At 43.7% G+C, this 16,908-nt stretch overlaps 1 protein-coding gene across 6 annotated transcripts in view; it reads right to left on the bottom strand.

Annotated features, from left to right (window-relative positions):
• Positions 1-7,347: 7,347 nt before the first annotated feature.
• OPHN1 (oligophrenin 1) overlaps positions 7,348-16,908 on the bottom strand; it is a 123,662-nt gene continuing 114,101 nt past the window's right edge. For all 6 annotated transcript variants that reach the window (XM_084639557.1, XM_084639554.1, XM_084639555.1 and 3 more), the window contains 5 exons: positions 15,849-16,160; positions 12,833-12,998; positions 11,286-11,336; positions 10,295-10,345; positions 7,348-9,770 (listed from right to left, as the gene is read on the bottom strand). In XM_084639557.1, coding sequence (XP_084495683.1) covers positions 10,303-10,345; positions 11,286-11,336; positions 12,833-12,998; positions 15,849-16,160 — 572 coding nt within the window. In that variant the 3' untranslated portion in view covers positions 7,348-9,770; positions 10,295-10,302. The remainder of the gene's footprint in view (positions 9,771-10,294; positions 10,346-11,285; positions 11,337-12,832; positions 12,999-15,848; positions 16,161-16,908) is intronic.

Raw genomic sequence — 16,908 nt, 5'->3', positions numbered from 1 at the left:
ATAGGAAACAAAGGATAGGAATAAATGGTCAGTTTTCCAAATCGAGATAGGTAAATAGTGGTACCCCCCAAGGGTATGTCCTGGAACCAGTACTGTTCATCATATTCATAAGCTATCTGGAAAAAAAGGGTAAACAGTAAGGCAGCAAAGTTTGCAGATAATACAAAATTGCTCAAGATAGTAAAGTCCAAAGCTGACTGTGAAGTCCAAAGGGATCTCATTAAACTGGGCGACTGGGTGACAAAATGGGAGATGAAATTCAGTGTTGACAAATGCAAAGTAATGCACACTGGAAAACATAATCCCAACTATACATACAAAATGATGGGGTCTAAATTAGCTGTTACCACTCAAGAAGGAGATCTTGGAGCCATTGTGGATAGTTCTCTGAAAACATCCCTCAATGTGCAGCAGCAGTTAAAAAAGCGAACAGAATGTTGGGAACCATTAGGAAAGGGATAGATAATAACACAGAAAATATCATAATGCCACGACATAAATCTGTGATATGCCCACATCTTGAATACTGTGTGCAGTTCTGGTTACCCCATCTCAAAAAAGATATATTTGAATTGGAAAAGGTACAGAGAAGGGCAACCGAAATTATCAGAGGTATTGAACAGCTTCCATAAGAGGAGGTATTTTAAAAGATTTGGATTGTTCTGTTTAGAAAAGAGATGACTAAAGGGGAATGTGATGGAGGTCTATAAAATCACGAATGGTGTGGAGAAAGTGAATAAGGGAGTGTTATTTACAGCTTCACAAAACACAAGAACTAGGGATCACCCAATGAAATTGATAGGTGGCAGGTTAAAACAAACAAAAGGAAGTACTTCTTTACACAACGCACTGTCAACCTGTAGAACTCATTGGCAGGCAATGCTGTGAAGGCCAAAAGTATAACAGGGTTGAAAAAAAGAATTAGATAGTTCATGGAGGATAGGTCTATCAATGGCTACTAGCCAAGATGGTCAGAGATGCAACCCCATGCTCTGGGTGTCCCATACCTCTGACTGCTAGAAGCTGGGAGTGGATGCCAGGGATGGATCACTTGATAAATTGCCCTGTTCTGTTCATTCCCTCTGAAGCATCTGGCATTAGCCAAGGTTAGAAGACAGGGCTAGATGGACCATTGGTCTGACCCAGCATGGCAATTCTTATGTTATGGTCTTAAGTGGGTGGATTCTTGTGCCAGTCTTAAACACTGTTACAGCACATATGTAAATCCCATTTTTGATTATTTATAGTTATCTTTTTAAATGTCCCTTTGCCCACTCCTGGCTCAATCACTAGATACCTCTCTGAGGCCTAGTCACATGTGAAGCATGAACTTTAAACACTTATCTTTTTAATGACTTATCTGTGTAAATACATAAATAAAATCTTCTTTATAGTCTGCAAAGCACTTGCCTACTCAGACACCCAAAACACAGCTGAACACATTTACCTCATACTTTTAAAAAACAAATACATTCCCCCATTGTTTGAGATCCCCACACTATTGCTAATTATGTACAGTGCTCTAGGTGCTACAGGGTATAGCTCAGTTGGGAGGCTAGAGGAAAGAAAAAAACAGGTTTCCTTCCCTGAAACACGTAAGGTCTCAGGACATAAATGGAAAAATCCCAGCCCCAAAAGAGATTTTTTTCAGAATATTATGAACAAGGGAAAATGAAAGGTCAGAATGAAAGCCTTTCTGCATCTTAACGAAAGGCTTTTCTACTTTGGTACCAATAATGCATATGGCTCATAAAAAGATTACTTTTCAACATTTTCCACAGACATAAGGGGCTCATAAAATGTGAAAATGTAAGAATGCTAATGACTGTGAGGCAGGTCTCAGGCTAGTGAAAGTAAAGCAGCTGATTTGTGTCATTCTAAATGCTCCCTCTGCTTGCTGGGAAGTTGTGACTGCCTTTGTGTGTATGTGCGTATGTCTGCATTTTGGTGATAATGTCACAGAGTCTAGTTGCATTAAATCCCCACATAAACCTAACAGGGTGTGGCTTTGTTTTTCCTGGGGTATTTTTGGGGTGTTTTTTTGTTCAAGAACTTTCATTAGTTCAGGATTCAAACTATTTCTGCTTTACAGACTTCCAGCTGAATCACAAGACAAAATTCACTGCCAAGCTCAAGTGCATATCCGTGGCAGCTGTGGTTACAAATGGATTGTTTTGTAAAACAGAGATGGTAAAATAGAACGTGATAAAAAACCCAGAGAAATATATCAAGAGCCATTTTAGCTTCTCATCTCACCGGGGAAATTTCATCTGGATAAGTGGCAAAAGCTGCTCTCTCACTCCTGCACTCTATCTCAGTCCTAACCACCAGCATTATCCTGCTGCCTATAGGTTTTTGTCAAAGCACCTTTCTCCTGACCTGCAACATCCCCTTTAAATTCCAGTCTCTAGGTTCCCAGCTGCAATTCCATCTAATCCTGACTGCAGCAATCCTGATTGCTATTGCAGCGTTGGTGACCAGTTTACTCCTTACCCCCACGCCCCCGAACAAACTGTTGCCTATAAACCTTCATCTTGAGCTTCAATACTCCACGTTATTACGGTCCAAAATAGTTCCACCGTTGCATTTCAATGATGCCCTGCAGCACCCACTGCTCGTTTAGCCTTAGGCTACTCCATGTCAAATAATGCTTATCTCAGCCAGACCAGTAGCATGCCCGTTATTTATTTGGCTGAGACTGCTTATGACCCAACCAAGGATTTGAACCCTGTCTTCAAAGGGAAGGTTTTGTGCATTGACTAACTGTCTGCTCCATATACACCTTCAGTTATAATCAATGACTCAGCAGGGCTGGGAAGCGTTAGGAGTTTTCTACAATATTCCCCATAGGGTGCCATTTGCAGTATTCGTTTGATCAAAGTGGCAGGGTATAGTGCAGTGCTACATTATATTACTAAGCCAGGCTGTCTTGACCGGAAAGCAGAAAACCATTCCATTTGAAATGTATCAAGAGAAAAGCAAAGGAAACATTGAACATAATGTGGTGAGAGCTGAATACAAGAATTCAGGGAGAAAATGTACTATTTGTATGTGTCTACAGGCCATTGCCACGTGAGGGAGTTCAGTTGGGAAAAGACCAAAGCTTCAGTGCAGACTCGGTAGCCGCAAAATCATTTTCCTCTTGTGCTAACTCTCTGAGAGGCTGTCACAAGGCGTGCCACAGTAAATCTTACCGCTGGCGGGAAAGGCCCAGGCAGACATCTTGGAATCATATTTGCAGCCTTGGATGTTGCAGGCTCTTTAAAAGGACCACAGAATTCTGTGGCCATAGAACAGTAGCTGGTGCTTTGTTATAATAGGGTGCAGGAAATATAAATAGCCAAACGCAGCCATGCCGCCTGAGGCATAAAAAAGAAGCACAAGACACATACTCTGGGGCGTAAAATGCTCAAACAAGGCATTCAGTAGGTCTTGAACCATCCTTTAGTCAGTATAAGGCCAGCCCATTTGACAGCACATGCCTTTGGGCTGGAAAATCATGGGGTCGAGTTGCACACCAGGCCTGGTAGTTATCCGGTGTCTGGTGGCATTTGATGACTTCTGAGTCAAGGATGCCACTTTCAGCTGAGACACTGAACTGAAGTCACATCTGCCTCCAGTCACTGGTTAGGTGGAAGAACCCAGGGCACAATTCAGAAGAGTGTTGGGGATAACTTTGATATCCCAGCCAACAATCCCTACTACAATAAGTAGATTATAATGTCCCAGGCTGCAAGTGAGCTAACGCAGGATGGAGAATAGCTAATACCATCACCCCCAGCTGCATCTTCACTGGCCGCACACAACTGTTGTGTATTGTTCCTGCCTGCTCTTACAAAAGACTGTGTGTACTGCCCTAGGAATGGCTGCACTTCCGCAGTGGCTGCATGCACAGCTACACCCAACGTATGAGCCATTTGGGGCTCTGTTAAGCTGTCAGGCACAGCAGAAATGCCCGACACTATTAAAGGAACTAGAGCCAGTGGTTTAGAAAGACTGCAGTGAGCTCTGACCAAGCTAATTCTCTGCAGCTGCATGGGGCAGAAACGTGTTTTGGCAAAGCCTTCCCCTGGATGCCGTTTGAAGTTTCCCTGCCGCCGTCTCACAGTGCCCTTTCTGTACAGATGAAAGAGGCCGATGGAAATTATTTATGGGTTTGTCTAGATAAAAATCAGAGAACCGATTGAACACCCAGGGGCTGTTGGAGACCCGAGCCCCTCCTTTCACGCTGGCCTCAGATATATGCTTCCTAATAAGGATGATTAAGAAAGAACATGAATTGCAAGTCTGAGACAAGTTTGGCCAGAATCTGGCCCTGCTGTCTAACCAGAGGGCATGAGTAAAACTTGCCAATAAGCTAGACAGGGCTGGCTGAGCCTTGTTTGTGCCTTAAAGGAGGTCTGACAGCATGAGAAGGATTCAGATTGAGAGGAGTAACCCTCCTGTGAAATGAGCGCACACACCAAGGTGAGCAGCCAAGGACACCTCCCCAGCAGCAACCCCATGGGCTGAGCCTTTCAAAGGAACGACTGCTCCATTCGGCTCCTTGCCAATCACACTTGTTTTTTAGCCATTTCCCTCTCCTTTTTTACCTTCCCAGCACTGAGCCTTCCCAAGCCATCGATAGGAGAGACACTGAGAGACTTAAGAGGTCAACTTCTTGGTCTTCTTCAGCCATTGATAGCGCAGGCGTCAGATACTGTTGGGTAAAAGCCTTCACAATCAGTGGCCTGTGGGTTTGGGAGACTTTACATAACCTTAAAACCAAATGACATTAACGACAGAGTCAGGAGGCAGAAACAGTGATAGGCGTTAGTGTTCATGGTAGCTATCGGATCAAACAGCTCTTGCTGCTCCATCCATTCTTTCATAAAAGTCCCTCTGCCAGAGAGACTCTTGGCCCACTGTCACCTGAGCTTCCTCATTTTAGTAGCTGTTGAGCCCCATCCCTTATTCTCCCAACCATTAGGATGGTCTCTGGGCCTTTCAGGCTGCCATCTGCTTTTTCTGCTCCTCAGTCATGGCTCTACAACTGGTGTCGGGCCTCTCTTTGAAAGTGGAAGGGTGCTTTGTCTTCAGGAGGGGCCATTCTAGAAAAATAAACCAAAATTCCCAGAACTGGGGAAAAAAATGTTTGTAATAGTGCAAAATTAGCATCAATCCGAACAGGGCAACGGACATAAGAGAAAAGAATTGAACAACAGTTGCAGGCCAGAGGGAAAAAGGAGCTAGAACAAGACTCAGTGGTCTGAGGTTAAACAAGGCAAACTTAGTTTAAATTCTAGGCAACATAAAGACTGTCGCTCAGTAATAATCCTCCACACAGGGTGTGGATTCACCAGCCCATAAGTACTTGCCTTGAGTGTGCTGGACCCCAGCATTAAGAACCCCAGAGCAAGCATGTACTTGCTAACAACTGCACAGACCCCGCCAGACAAATGAGCTCATTGTAAAAATTAACGACTATGGAACATTTAAGTATTAAAAGGTGAAATCCAGTGAAATCACACAGCTGTGACCAAGAGCAAAATTAGGCTCCAGCTATGTATTCAATTGTTATCCAACAAAGGAAATAGTTCTGTTTTCCCTTATTACTAGAGCCACAACTACGAATTAAACTACTATAAAAACCCAGTCTCCAGAAGCCTTCTTTCTTCTTAGTGTAACAATGTCAGATCTTATTTCCTTTTATTTAATCATTATGTTGGCAAGTACTGGCTGTGGGTCTAATGATGATGATGATAGAGGTTTTATAGCTCTACATATTTTCAGCTATTGGCCCATTATCACACAGCGTTTAAATATACCCCGTGAGTCCTGTGGCACTTCCTGCAATGATGCACCCTTGGGTGGTCACCCTGACTCTTAGCCTTTGTACCAAAAAGGAGAGATGTTTGAAGATGGGTATTTGGCTGTGGCCCATTTTCTCAGTCTGCCATCTCCCTTCATACAAGTCAGCTTCTTGGAGTCTGCCCACAACTTCCCTGCCTGAGGCTTGTGAAGCAATGGTGTTTGGCAACTCTGAGTGAATAAATAAAGGAGAAACATGCTATAAGTCAGCCCAATGTGGAGCAGTGGGTGGAAACTAGCTCCTTGTTGCAATTGGCTAATTCTAATGCTCTAATGGTTTTCCTTAGCAAGATGAAGTCTCACTTGGTGCATCCCCTTGCAGGGCTCAATGGGGCAAATTATGTCTGAAGGACACCAGGGCCAGCTGCGGCTGCCCGCTGTAACCAGAGAAAGGAAAAACGAGCACAGCATAAGAAAAAGGCTGCAAGTAGGGAGGAGCATGCGGCTCCCAGTTAAAAGCAGGATCTAAAGTTCATACACAAGCAGATCTGCAGTTTTTGGTTCAGGCCCATCTCTACTTATAAACTTTCCTGGATGAAATGAAAAGCCCTTTGCTAAGGAAAACCTGCCCCTTGCAATGGAGGTTCCACTGGGTGTTAGCTGTGGGAGGGGAGCAGTTTCATACATACAAAAATCACCCTTGTGTCTTTGCTCCTCTGTTTCTGGGAGCTGTTTGAACCTATTGCCCCCTTACCAGTTCACAGCTATTAAAGGGCCTATAGTAGAGCAGAGATTCATTTTTCTCTGCTGTAGCTTTTGCTGCATGGAGAGTGGCACTGGAATTTGGTCATCTTACAAAATTAACAGTCAATGCTGTTGATCTTGGCTGGGTTGTAGGTGAGTACTAACACCGCTCCTCTCCCCTAGCACGCACTGTGGTGACCTGTACACCTCCCTCCGGCTTGGTCTGCATGTGAAATGGGAGCACAGAATTCACAGGAGGCTTTTACCACATTCAGTTAAAGGTCAAGCCACTCAGTTGTTTTCATCCAGTTGTATTATAGCCACCCTAGAAGGAAGACGAATTATTTATGGCTTGATTTAGGAATTATGTCCAAGGTGGTAATGGGACAAAATTAAGGAAAGAATTCATAGGAAATAACAGGGAAAAACCAAACCAAACCCTTCTGAATTGTAGAACGTTTTCCTATTGGACTTGGGAAAATCAGCATTTGGGACTTCTCTACTAGACTAGACACTGCATTAGAAAAGGGACAAACAGGGACCAACACTGTAGGAAGGTGGACTAGATGGGGCTTGTTAGGTCTGCTCCATTTCCACTTTCTGTGATCCAGATGGGGCTTGTTAGGTCTGCTCCGTTTCCACTTTCTGTGATCCAGATGGGGCTTGTTAGGTCTGCTCCATTTCCACTTTCTGTGATCCACATCAGAATGTGCAAAGCCATTCGGTGTCTGATGGGGCCTGGCTCACATACCATCCGGAGGGCTAAAGCTTTTTAAATAAAATTCATGTAATTAAAGAAAGGGAGAGCACCGACACTTTGAAGGACACGTGTCCTGGGTTTTTACTTCATGGAAACTTGAACATCACAGCTAATTTAACCTTTGTACAAGAAAAAAATAGATCAGATGGTTGATGTCACATGGCACCTAAAAAATTCAGAACAGCTGTGCCAAATCCCCAGCTTTCTTCCTGTTGCTTTACTCATGGTCACTGACATGAGGGAATGTCCCTCAAACCCTCATACTGCAGGACCTTGCATATTAAAGCCATGTCACACTCATCCCAGCATACAGCTGTGCTTATGGAGAAAAAGAGCACAGGACAGAGAGAAGTGCGGTTCATTCACTGCTACCCATCATTGTTTAGAATTAAATAGAAATTTGAAAAACAAACCTCTTCTGGTGGGTTGTGTTCTTTTTCTCATTGATAAATAGCAATTCCTCCCCCAAAACCACCCCACAGATATCTTCTGCAAGACAAATGAATCTGGCTCTGTTTCTTTATTTCCTTCTGCATACAGAAGATTTATCAGTACAGCTGCGGCGGTGGGGAGAATGATTAACAGTACATTTTCCAAAGGGCCTCCAATTCTGGGTGTGTCTGCTTTTGAGTGACTAATATTTAGATACTTAGAGGCTGGGTTTTAATGCTGCTGAGCATTTGCTGCTCTCTTTGACTTCAGGAATTTTGGGTGCTCGGCTCTTTTGAAAATCCAGACCCACGGTGTCTCAAAACTGGGCATCCAAAATTAGAGGGCACGTTTGGAAATGTTGTCTGATCACACACATACAAAACTTTTGAGAGTTGTGGCCAAAATGGTGGCTAAATTCTTAGTGGCAGAATGGTGGTTTTGTGTCCTCCACTCCTTGGAGAGAGAGTCAGGGCCAAATTCAGACCTGGATTAAAAAGGTGCAGCTCCACTGATACCAGATGAAATTGGTCCATAGACTCTGGAGAAGATTCCCCACAAGATCAGTGTAATTCTGATACAGGTGAAAGCACTGTACGACTAGCTCTCAGTTTCCACTATGCACACTTGCAGTTGGGCCATCTTATCTTTGTGCATTTTTAACAACTTCACCTGAAGAGAATGTTACTTTTTTGGTGTTGATAGTGATTTTCTAATCACAAGAGTGTGTCATGGAGGAACTGGACTGGCTGCTCACACACTCTGAAAGCCCAGAGATGCTGATGTGCACGATGTAATATGGATGTTTACATCACTTTTTTAAAAGCCATCTTCACCTGCCACTGCTACAAGCACACCTCTGGGATTGCCAGTTGTGAGCACAGGACTGCAGACTAAGGGAACAGGCACACCATTCACACACCACTGTCATTTCCCGCAAAAACCAGAAGTACATTCATTAATAAAGCAGGATTTCACATTAGCTGCACACAGACAGGCGATAAGGACAGCTCTGAAAGCACCAGCAAATTGCATGCTCTGCAGTGGTCCTTTGGCAAGTCAGTATTTGTGCACTAGGCACAGCTGGAATACACGGCGTGGAGGTTTCCTTTGGTTTCAGACCCACTAACTTTATAGAAGGGTGTTTGTAATAACATGTAACCTCTTCTTCCAAGCAATCGGAAATCGGGGAGCAGCTCCACAAAGGCCCCTGACTAACAGAACACTGGCTCCTGGGAATGGCTTGGGGACATTTTCAGCATGTAAGGAAGATCAGAAATGGGCAAGGTGCTGCCTTAGGTCTGTGGGGGAAGGTAGGGAGACTGAACATTGCACAGCTATATGTATGCTGGGCTGAACACTGGCCTTCAGTGGAACCAGGACATGGACCCATATGGTTAACAGAGTTTTCTCGTAATGCCTTAACCACTGAAACAACACAATATGGTTTACTTAGCACTCAAACCAGTTTTTTTAAAACAGCATGTCAATAGCAAGAACTTTCCAACAGCAAAAGGATGTCAGCTCGTCATACCCAGGTACCCAAGCTCTGGGTATTGGTCGCTTGCATTTTGACTGCACATCCATCCAAGCTCAATGTCTTTCCAGAGTGGAATTTCCAAAGGGTTGGAGGGCAGATTGCTTTCAGTACTCTCTGCTATTCCTTCCATGGCCTGCCTGCTGCTCAGTTCTGTAGATTAGGTCGGCTCTCACCACTCTGTCAGTCCCATGGTTTATTACCCTCCTTAGATATGACAAGCATCCTTTACATGTTGCCCAAGGCAGGAGCAAGGGGAGCTGTGGCAAAATGGCCCAAACCAAACATTTAATTTAACAGAGACAAGGGCTGGGTCTTCCTCCTATTTCATTCCCCTCTCTTTTAACTGCACGAGCTATTCACAATGGTATGCTCCACTGTCAGTGTCCAACAGGACAGCTGCACTCCAGGATCACATCACACAGATTGAAACAGTCTGGGGAGCAGGGGAATCCATTTCAGAAGCACGGAAAATCTCCTGGAGCCAGCCAGGGTTAGGTGGATAGAAGCCTGAAAGAAGAAAACAATCAGGTGAACAGTGTGAGACAGTCAATGGTGGCAAATACACATTGATCATTTAACCCTTAGAAACAGGCTTGAACCAAGCACGCCCTATTTCTGGGGTTGTTCGCACCTGGCCATGAACTTTGTTGGTGGCCCCTCACAATAAGGACTCAAACACACACTTATCTACCTTAAAGCCCAGTAGGACAAAGTAGTAGTGACCATAGCCAGGGTTCACAGAGAATAGGTAGCAGCTTCTGCAGCAGGTGCCAGTGGAATCCATGCCATGAAATAATAGATTTCCACGGAACACTGGTTTACCTTGCCCTGCTACACTGCACCAGGAAAGAGAAAATGGGCCACTTCTGACGACCTCTCCTCCCCAGTCTTCTGCTGGAGAAGGCGAGAGGAGGCCGCTATCTGTCTCTCCTTACAAATTCCCAGCTACTTCCACTGGCCTCCCTTCCACCCAGTCAGCTGAAGCCAGGTTAAAATTATGCAGTTGGTTGCTTTCTGTGACAGACACATACCTTTATCCTCAGCTCTCATCACTTGGGAGTCTGCCTTGCGGTGATGAGGAGCTGTGAGTGAGGGGAGAGGAGAAGGGAGAGAAACAAAATCAATTTAATAAACAAGCCTAAAATCAGGGCCATGAATCTACAAGGAGGAATGGGATGGCAGGCAAGGTTAATGTATATTGCTCAGTACATTAGGCAAGAAAATTGTAAGCATCACTAAGAGAGACATCCTCCCCTTCCCCCCATCTGTCACTTTCTAAAAGATCTACACACAGCCATGATTGTGCTTTAGGTACATGCCAAAAAAACAAACAGTGGTGCTGGTGATCTATAAGAATGGGAAGATGAAGCCTGCATGTATCGGTACTGCTCAGAACTAAATTTACAGCAGCAAGAAAGAGTGAACTGTATCTAATTCAAAACACTGACACCCTACCCTGCCCGGAAGATCTGACATGGACTTCAAAGCCATCATATTCATTAACAGTGGAGTTCCAATTGGAAACCGATTATGTGTAGTGTCAGTTTAATGTCTAATCCGGTATAACGAGGTTATACTCTGCACTTCCAAGGGGACAGATTCAAGGGAGCAATCAGTCTCATCTTTTTGCTGATCCTAAGCTTTTCATATACTGGGTATTGTGAAATACAACCAAACACCCAACACACTGGCATAGAGCTGAACTCACATCAACACAATGATCGAAAGAAATATTTATTACCTAGCAGATATGAACTCAAACTACAAAATTCAGATCCAGCTCTAGATTGTTATTCAGATCTAGCTTGTGAAGGCCCCAAAGTTTGTTTTGTTTTGATGCAGTGTTCTGGTTGGAAACCATCTCTTTACCCAGGAATACTGAAGTCCAGGAAAGAACCAGATGGGGGCCTCCTGCCTACACTGCCCACTTGTAATTAGAGGGTCACTTCTGTGCTGAGGTGCAGGCTTTTTTGTTTGTGTGTGTTTTTGTGTGAAAGCACCTTAGTTCCTGGCATCTCTTACCTGCTTGTCCTCCGGGAAGCTGTCTCGAAGAACTTTGTTCTGGAGGCCACTCTGCAAACAAAACCAGCAAAGTTCTTTGAGTTCTCCCATGATAAGGCAGTTATTTGATGAGACACTATTTGTATCAAAGAGCAATTATTTGGTGAGGGGAGGGAGATAGGCTGCCACTGGAAAGCACTGAGGATGGTCAACAATAGCATCCCACCAATATCCTTCTCTGGTCTGATCAGAGATGCTACTTCTGCTTTCACACCTCTGGTTTTGCTCTTGCCTGACACAGTACTGACCGCTTGCTGCCAGAGATGATGTCTTACTGCCTGCAGCCCAACGGCCTAAACCTCTCTGCTTGAGGATCTTTAATCCCTGTATCCTTAATTTTATGACCTATGATCTCCATCGGGCTTACCACAGACCTGACTTCCAATTGTAATTGTAACAGAAAGGAATCACAGCAAACGATTAACAGTAACAGGCCAACCTTTGCCCATCCTTCCTCAGGCATAAGGCCCACTGAAACCAATAGGAATTTGACCTGAGTAAGAAGTGCAAATTGCAGGATTTGGATCAACTACATAACACTGCTTAACTGAAAGTTATTCACCAAATCAAGCAGGGCTATTCCAGAGACACTGTATGTCGGGAGCACAATGCACGGGGACCTCAGACTCTGCTCCTCTCTGAACAAAGGACACTGCTTTCCCCATGCTGTGCCATGACACTGGGTATTGCACCTCTTGTTCCATTGAGGGCATGACACTTCATTGGCTTTTGTGTACTTAAATGGATGAATGTGGTCACAAAGGATGTTTCATAACAGCAAGTCATCTGCAATGGGGTATGTGAGGGCTTGGGGGAGGAAGCAGGTAGAAATCTTAACCCTACGACCTTGTGATCTATAGGAGAGTGGGAAGAAATGCCAGCATAGGGGTCCACGATAAAGTATCAGGTAGCCAGTGTCAGACCCTGACAGGGTGACAGAGCAATGAAAAATGTAAGCTCGGTTATGGTATTACCACACGAGTAGCACACAGTGAATTCTTTGCTGGTAACACTTAGAAGCCCTTCTTCAAGCCAAACTCCCACTGAAGTCAATGGTGAAATCTTGAGATCTTTAGTCATTCTTTACGTAAGAACACTCCCATTGAGTCCAATGGGATTATTGTCAGCTATAATGTAAGTGAAATTGGAGCACAGAGCTCAGTTTAATTAGTGGTCAGCTTCCCCCTCATTTTGCTGAGAACAAATCCAAGCAGCATCAACTCTTTCTTGGAAAGTTTGTTCTTTTGTGTGGCTTGTTCACCCAGAAGTGATTAGACGTTTCTCATACCATTGTTACTGGACACAACAGAGGGCCCTGGGGAGGAAATGGAGTCCCCATGACTAAACTACAAAAGGCTCATGGTTTCATTTGATTAGTGCCATTGTATGGCTTTTATCACCTTGCCTTTTCCTTCTGCACATTTTCCAAATCCCTTGACTGCTAGGAATTGCCTCCTGTTGGGCTTTTAAGTCCGGGCACACAGCCCTGATGGGGATTTCCTACTTACACAGATGAAGGCATTTCCTCCACTCCTCCTGCTATTGGCTCAGGCTTCTGCTCCAGCTTCTGGGGTGGGGGAGCTCTGCACGGAGGGTCTGGAGGTCTCACTGGGGGCCGTGTTATCACTGGCTTATCTCCAGGGGATCGAACTTTAGTGAAGGTGTCGTACTCACCTGAAAGGTTGAAGATGACAAACACTGTCAGCAATGCTTTGGAGTGAGAGCCAAAGATTGTGAAGAGGCAGAAGTTTCAGGCTGGTTGGAGAGAGGGGCACTATGGGAATCTAACTGCACAACCAGAGGCAGACATTACTGTTTCACGGCAAACTGACCCTGTTCAATGTCTCTGAGGCTATTATTGCATTATTTGAGATAAAAAAAACTAACCACAAGGTTTTCCAATGGAAACCATGTTCAGTGCTTCTCTACGGAATCAGGGAGAGACTGATTAAATTCTAATGCTCAGTCATAGCTGAGATTACTGAAGTTCCCTCTTAGGACCTTCCCGAGCCTCTGCTTCACCAAACTTCACACTAGGCCTTTATTCCAGGAAGCTGGACTATATTTACTCTGCTCCATGCATCTTCCTTCCCCTTCCCTGGATTCCTATCCACTCCCTTCACCAGCTTCCTATTCCTCCCACCCTGAGTTCCTTGGCCTGGCTTCCTATCCATCTCAGAATCCAGCTGAACACTACAATCATACTTTTCAAAACTCTCCATGGCCCTGCTGCACCCAAACTCTTTGACCTGTTATCAACCTAGGCCCTGCTCAGTCACTGCACTCCATCTACTTTGACCTCCTGCATCCTTTACCTTGTCTTGCCACCACTGGCAGAAGGTTGTGGGGTAAAATGCTCTTTCATTTGTGCCACTCAATCTCTCCAAATCCTTTCTCCCTCCTTCCTCTGTGACACTAAATCATTCTTTCTCTTCCCATTTCACCTTCCAAGCCACTACCCAACTTCTTTAGGAAGCATTTTGACTGATTCATAGATTATGAAACCAGAAGAAACATTGTGATCATCTAGTCTGACCTCCTGCATAACACAGGCCATAGATTAATTCCTGTTAAACTTGACTATATCTATTTATATCTATATCTCTTTTAAATCAAAATTGGATTGTTTTCTAAAAGTTTCCAGTGATGGAGAATGCACCACAAACCTTGGTAAGATATTACAGTTAAAAATATATTACAATGTTAAAAATTGATGACTTATTTCTAATCTGAATTTGTCTAGCTTCAACTTCCAGCCACTCAATCTTGTTATACCTTTGTATGGTAGACTGAGGAGCCGTCTTTTACCCAATTTCTGTTCGCCATGTAGGTACTTATAGATTGTGATCACTTTACCCCCCAACCTTCTCTTTGATAAGTAGATTGAAGTCCTTGAGTCTCTCACCATAAGGCATATTTTCCAATCCTTTAATCATTCTCGTGAATTTCTTTGAATCCTCTCCAATTTTTCAGTACCCTTCTTGAATTATGGACACCAAAACTGGACACAGTATTCCAGTGGCTGCATCAGTGCCAAATACAGATGTTATATAAACTCCCTACTCCTACTCGAGATTCACTGTTTATACATCCCAAAATCGCATTAGCCTATTTTGTCAATGTGTGTACTTTGGACACACTATAGAGATGCAATGTGTTACATTATAATAACATAATAACTTCAAATGCAAAATAGCAGTTAATGTTCAGCCACTTCCATATGTAAAAACCATCCTATTATACCAAAAGCAGATTTCTATCCAATACTTATAGGTCAGATTTATATGAGATCAGTAGTATTATTCAAATTAACTTTATGGTTATGCTACCAAGCCAAACCTTGTTATTCTCTTTCTTTTTATTATACCCAGGAGTCAACATAAGTGTGCAGTCTACTGTTTCCTTTCTAAGTGCGAGACTGTGAAGGCTATTAGGTTATGAAAGCATCTAGCAAGCAGAGAGATGAACACAGGAAGAGCTGTCAATGCATAAAACAAACATCTTTCTTTTTTATAAACAACCCACATCTGTGTCATTGGAGTGATCTGTACATTTTGGCAAAGTACCACACCTTCCTTTATCTATTTTAAATGGAAAATGTCAAGTTAAATTTGGTCCCAAATTGAGTCTTTTAAATTACCAAAAGAAAACAAGTTTTTTATCACATTTGTGCTAAATAGAAATGCTTCCTTGATTTTTTAAAATTCCAGTGGAAACAGATGAAATAAATCTTGCCCTGCCAGTGTGTGCAATCCAGCCATTGCGGCATCAAGAACCTAAAAGGGAAACTGACTATAAGCAAAAGTAAAAGTGACTTCATTGATTTTCTTTGTCTGCACTGAGAGAAATACAAAATGCAAGTGCACTGCCTAAACAGCTAAAAGCATTTTGTATTTTTCAAATTACTCAAGTTTTCAATATCTAAAGCACTCATCTTACATGGTTCTGAATCATTTCTATTCAGATTTGAATTCTGATTTTATAGAGTCCATTGGGCCACTATGTGATCTCTGAATCTAAAGGTCGAACCCTTGCATGAGTTCCCAGCATGTCTTGTGCCCATGCCACTAATGCTTCAGAGGACTAGTCTACCGTATCAGCATTGCTACATAAAGCTCTGAAATAGCACAGGCCAATCTATGCCCTTTCCTCCATCAGTAAGCAACAGGCTGAGCTTACAAACCCGTCTGTAATAAAAATGGGCTGTAATAAAAATGTAATAAAAATAAAAAAAAATCATGATGATTGGATCTGGATCAGAACGTCCTCAGAAGGAGGAGGGTCCGGCTCCAGTGGTCCATGTGAGGGTTTTGATCTCAGGTCCCCTACTGTTGAACTGCATGAAAAGAGACACAGGTTGCAAAAATAGCACTTCCCTCTGCAAACCCCCTCCCACTCCAGACTGACAAAACGCAAAACATTTGGGGTGCTTGTCACAATGTTTGCTGTGATTTCTGCAGTGCAACAAGATGGGCGAGAGTTCCACCCAAGGTCAGCTGAGACCTCCCAAAGCAGAAAACTTACCCTCCTTGCTGTATATCATGGGCTTCAGAGTAGGCCTCTTAGCATGGACAACAGAGGTCTTTAGAGCAGTGGTGCCAGTCACCACTCCGTTTGCGGCCTTGTTGGTGAGCTTAGCTCCCCCATCCTGCAGCTTGGACACCAGCTTTCCCACAACCACCTCAGAGGACTGTTCATGCTTGCTCTCTGAGCCAGGCCTCCCAGGATCAGCCTCCCCTGCTCTCTGTGTAGGCAGTCTGCTGCGATGTAGCGGCTTGGGGGCTTCTGTACTATTCGAGATGATGGTGCCGTTAGGAGTCTGATCACGGGTGTCACCTGGGAACCGAAGGAAAAGGGAATAAATGCAGGTACCAGGAGAAATCCTGAGATGCACAGGGCCTGATTTTCACAAGTGCTCACTCAGCACTCGCTGCTCGCAGCGCCTTTGAAAACAGGCTCCGAGGGTCTGTGATAGTAACTAGAAATTAGCAAACCTGCCTGGTCTGCTTTTGTGGCCCACACTGTGTGCAGTGCGAAAGGGAACTCGCTTGCCCTGGTGGTGAGAAATAAGTGACCGTGAAACGTTTCTTCAGTTTCACTAATCTAAGGTGAGAAAAGGAAATCTACTGATGTACTTTTAAAATCTATGATTTTTAGAGGAACATTGTTGACTTCCATTTCCTAGTCAATTTAAAAACATAAAAAATAAAAGTCGTTTCTGGGAATACACTTGCCTGTGAATCCCCCTGACAGATTTTGTGGTTTTACTACCATGTTTTCATAGTTTTGCAAATGTTTTTATTTTCCCTGTTGCTGTGTGAAAGATCCATACAAACAACAGAGTGCACCACAGAGAAACTGACTGCACTACGGTCTCTGACCTGCAAGGTGTCAACACCCTGGTCCTCAGTCAGCAAACATTTAAGCACAAGCTTAATCTTAAGTACCTGAATAGGTCCACCAACTTTAAGGGACTACTCTAGTGCTTAAAGTTAAGCATGTGCTTAAATGAATTGGTAAATTGGGCCAAATGCTCAAACTTGCAAGTTCAAGTCCAAAAGCACAAAGTAAACAAACTGAAAAC

This window comes from Lepidochelys olivacea (genome assembly GCF_965140295.1).
Source record: "Lepidochelys olivacea isolate rLepOli2 genome assembly, chromosome: 9".
NCBI lineage: Eukaryota > Metazoa > Chordata > Testudines > Cheloniidae > Lepidochelys > Lepidochelys olivacea.
The sequence above is the reverse complement of the archived record's forward strand: the minus strand, read 5'-3'. Positions and strand labels throughout refer to the sequence as shown.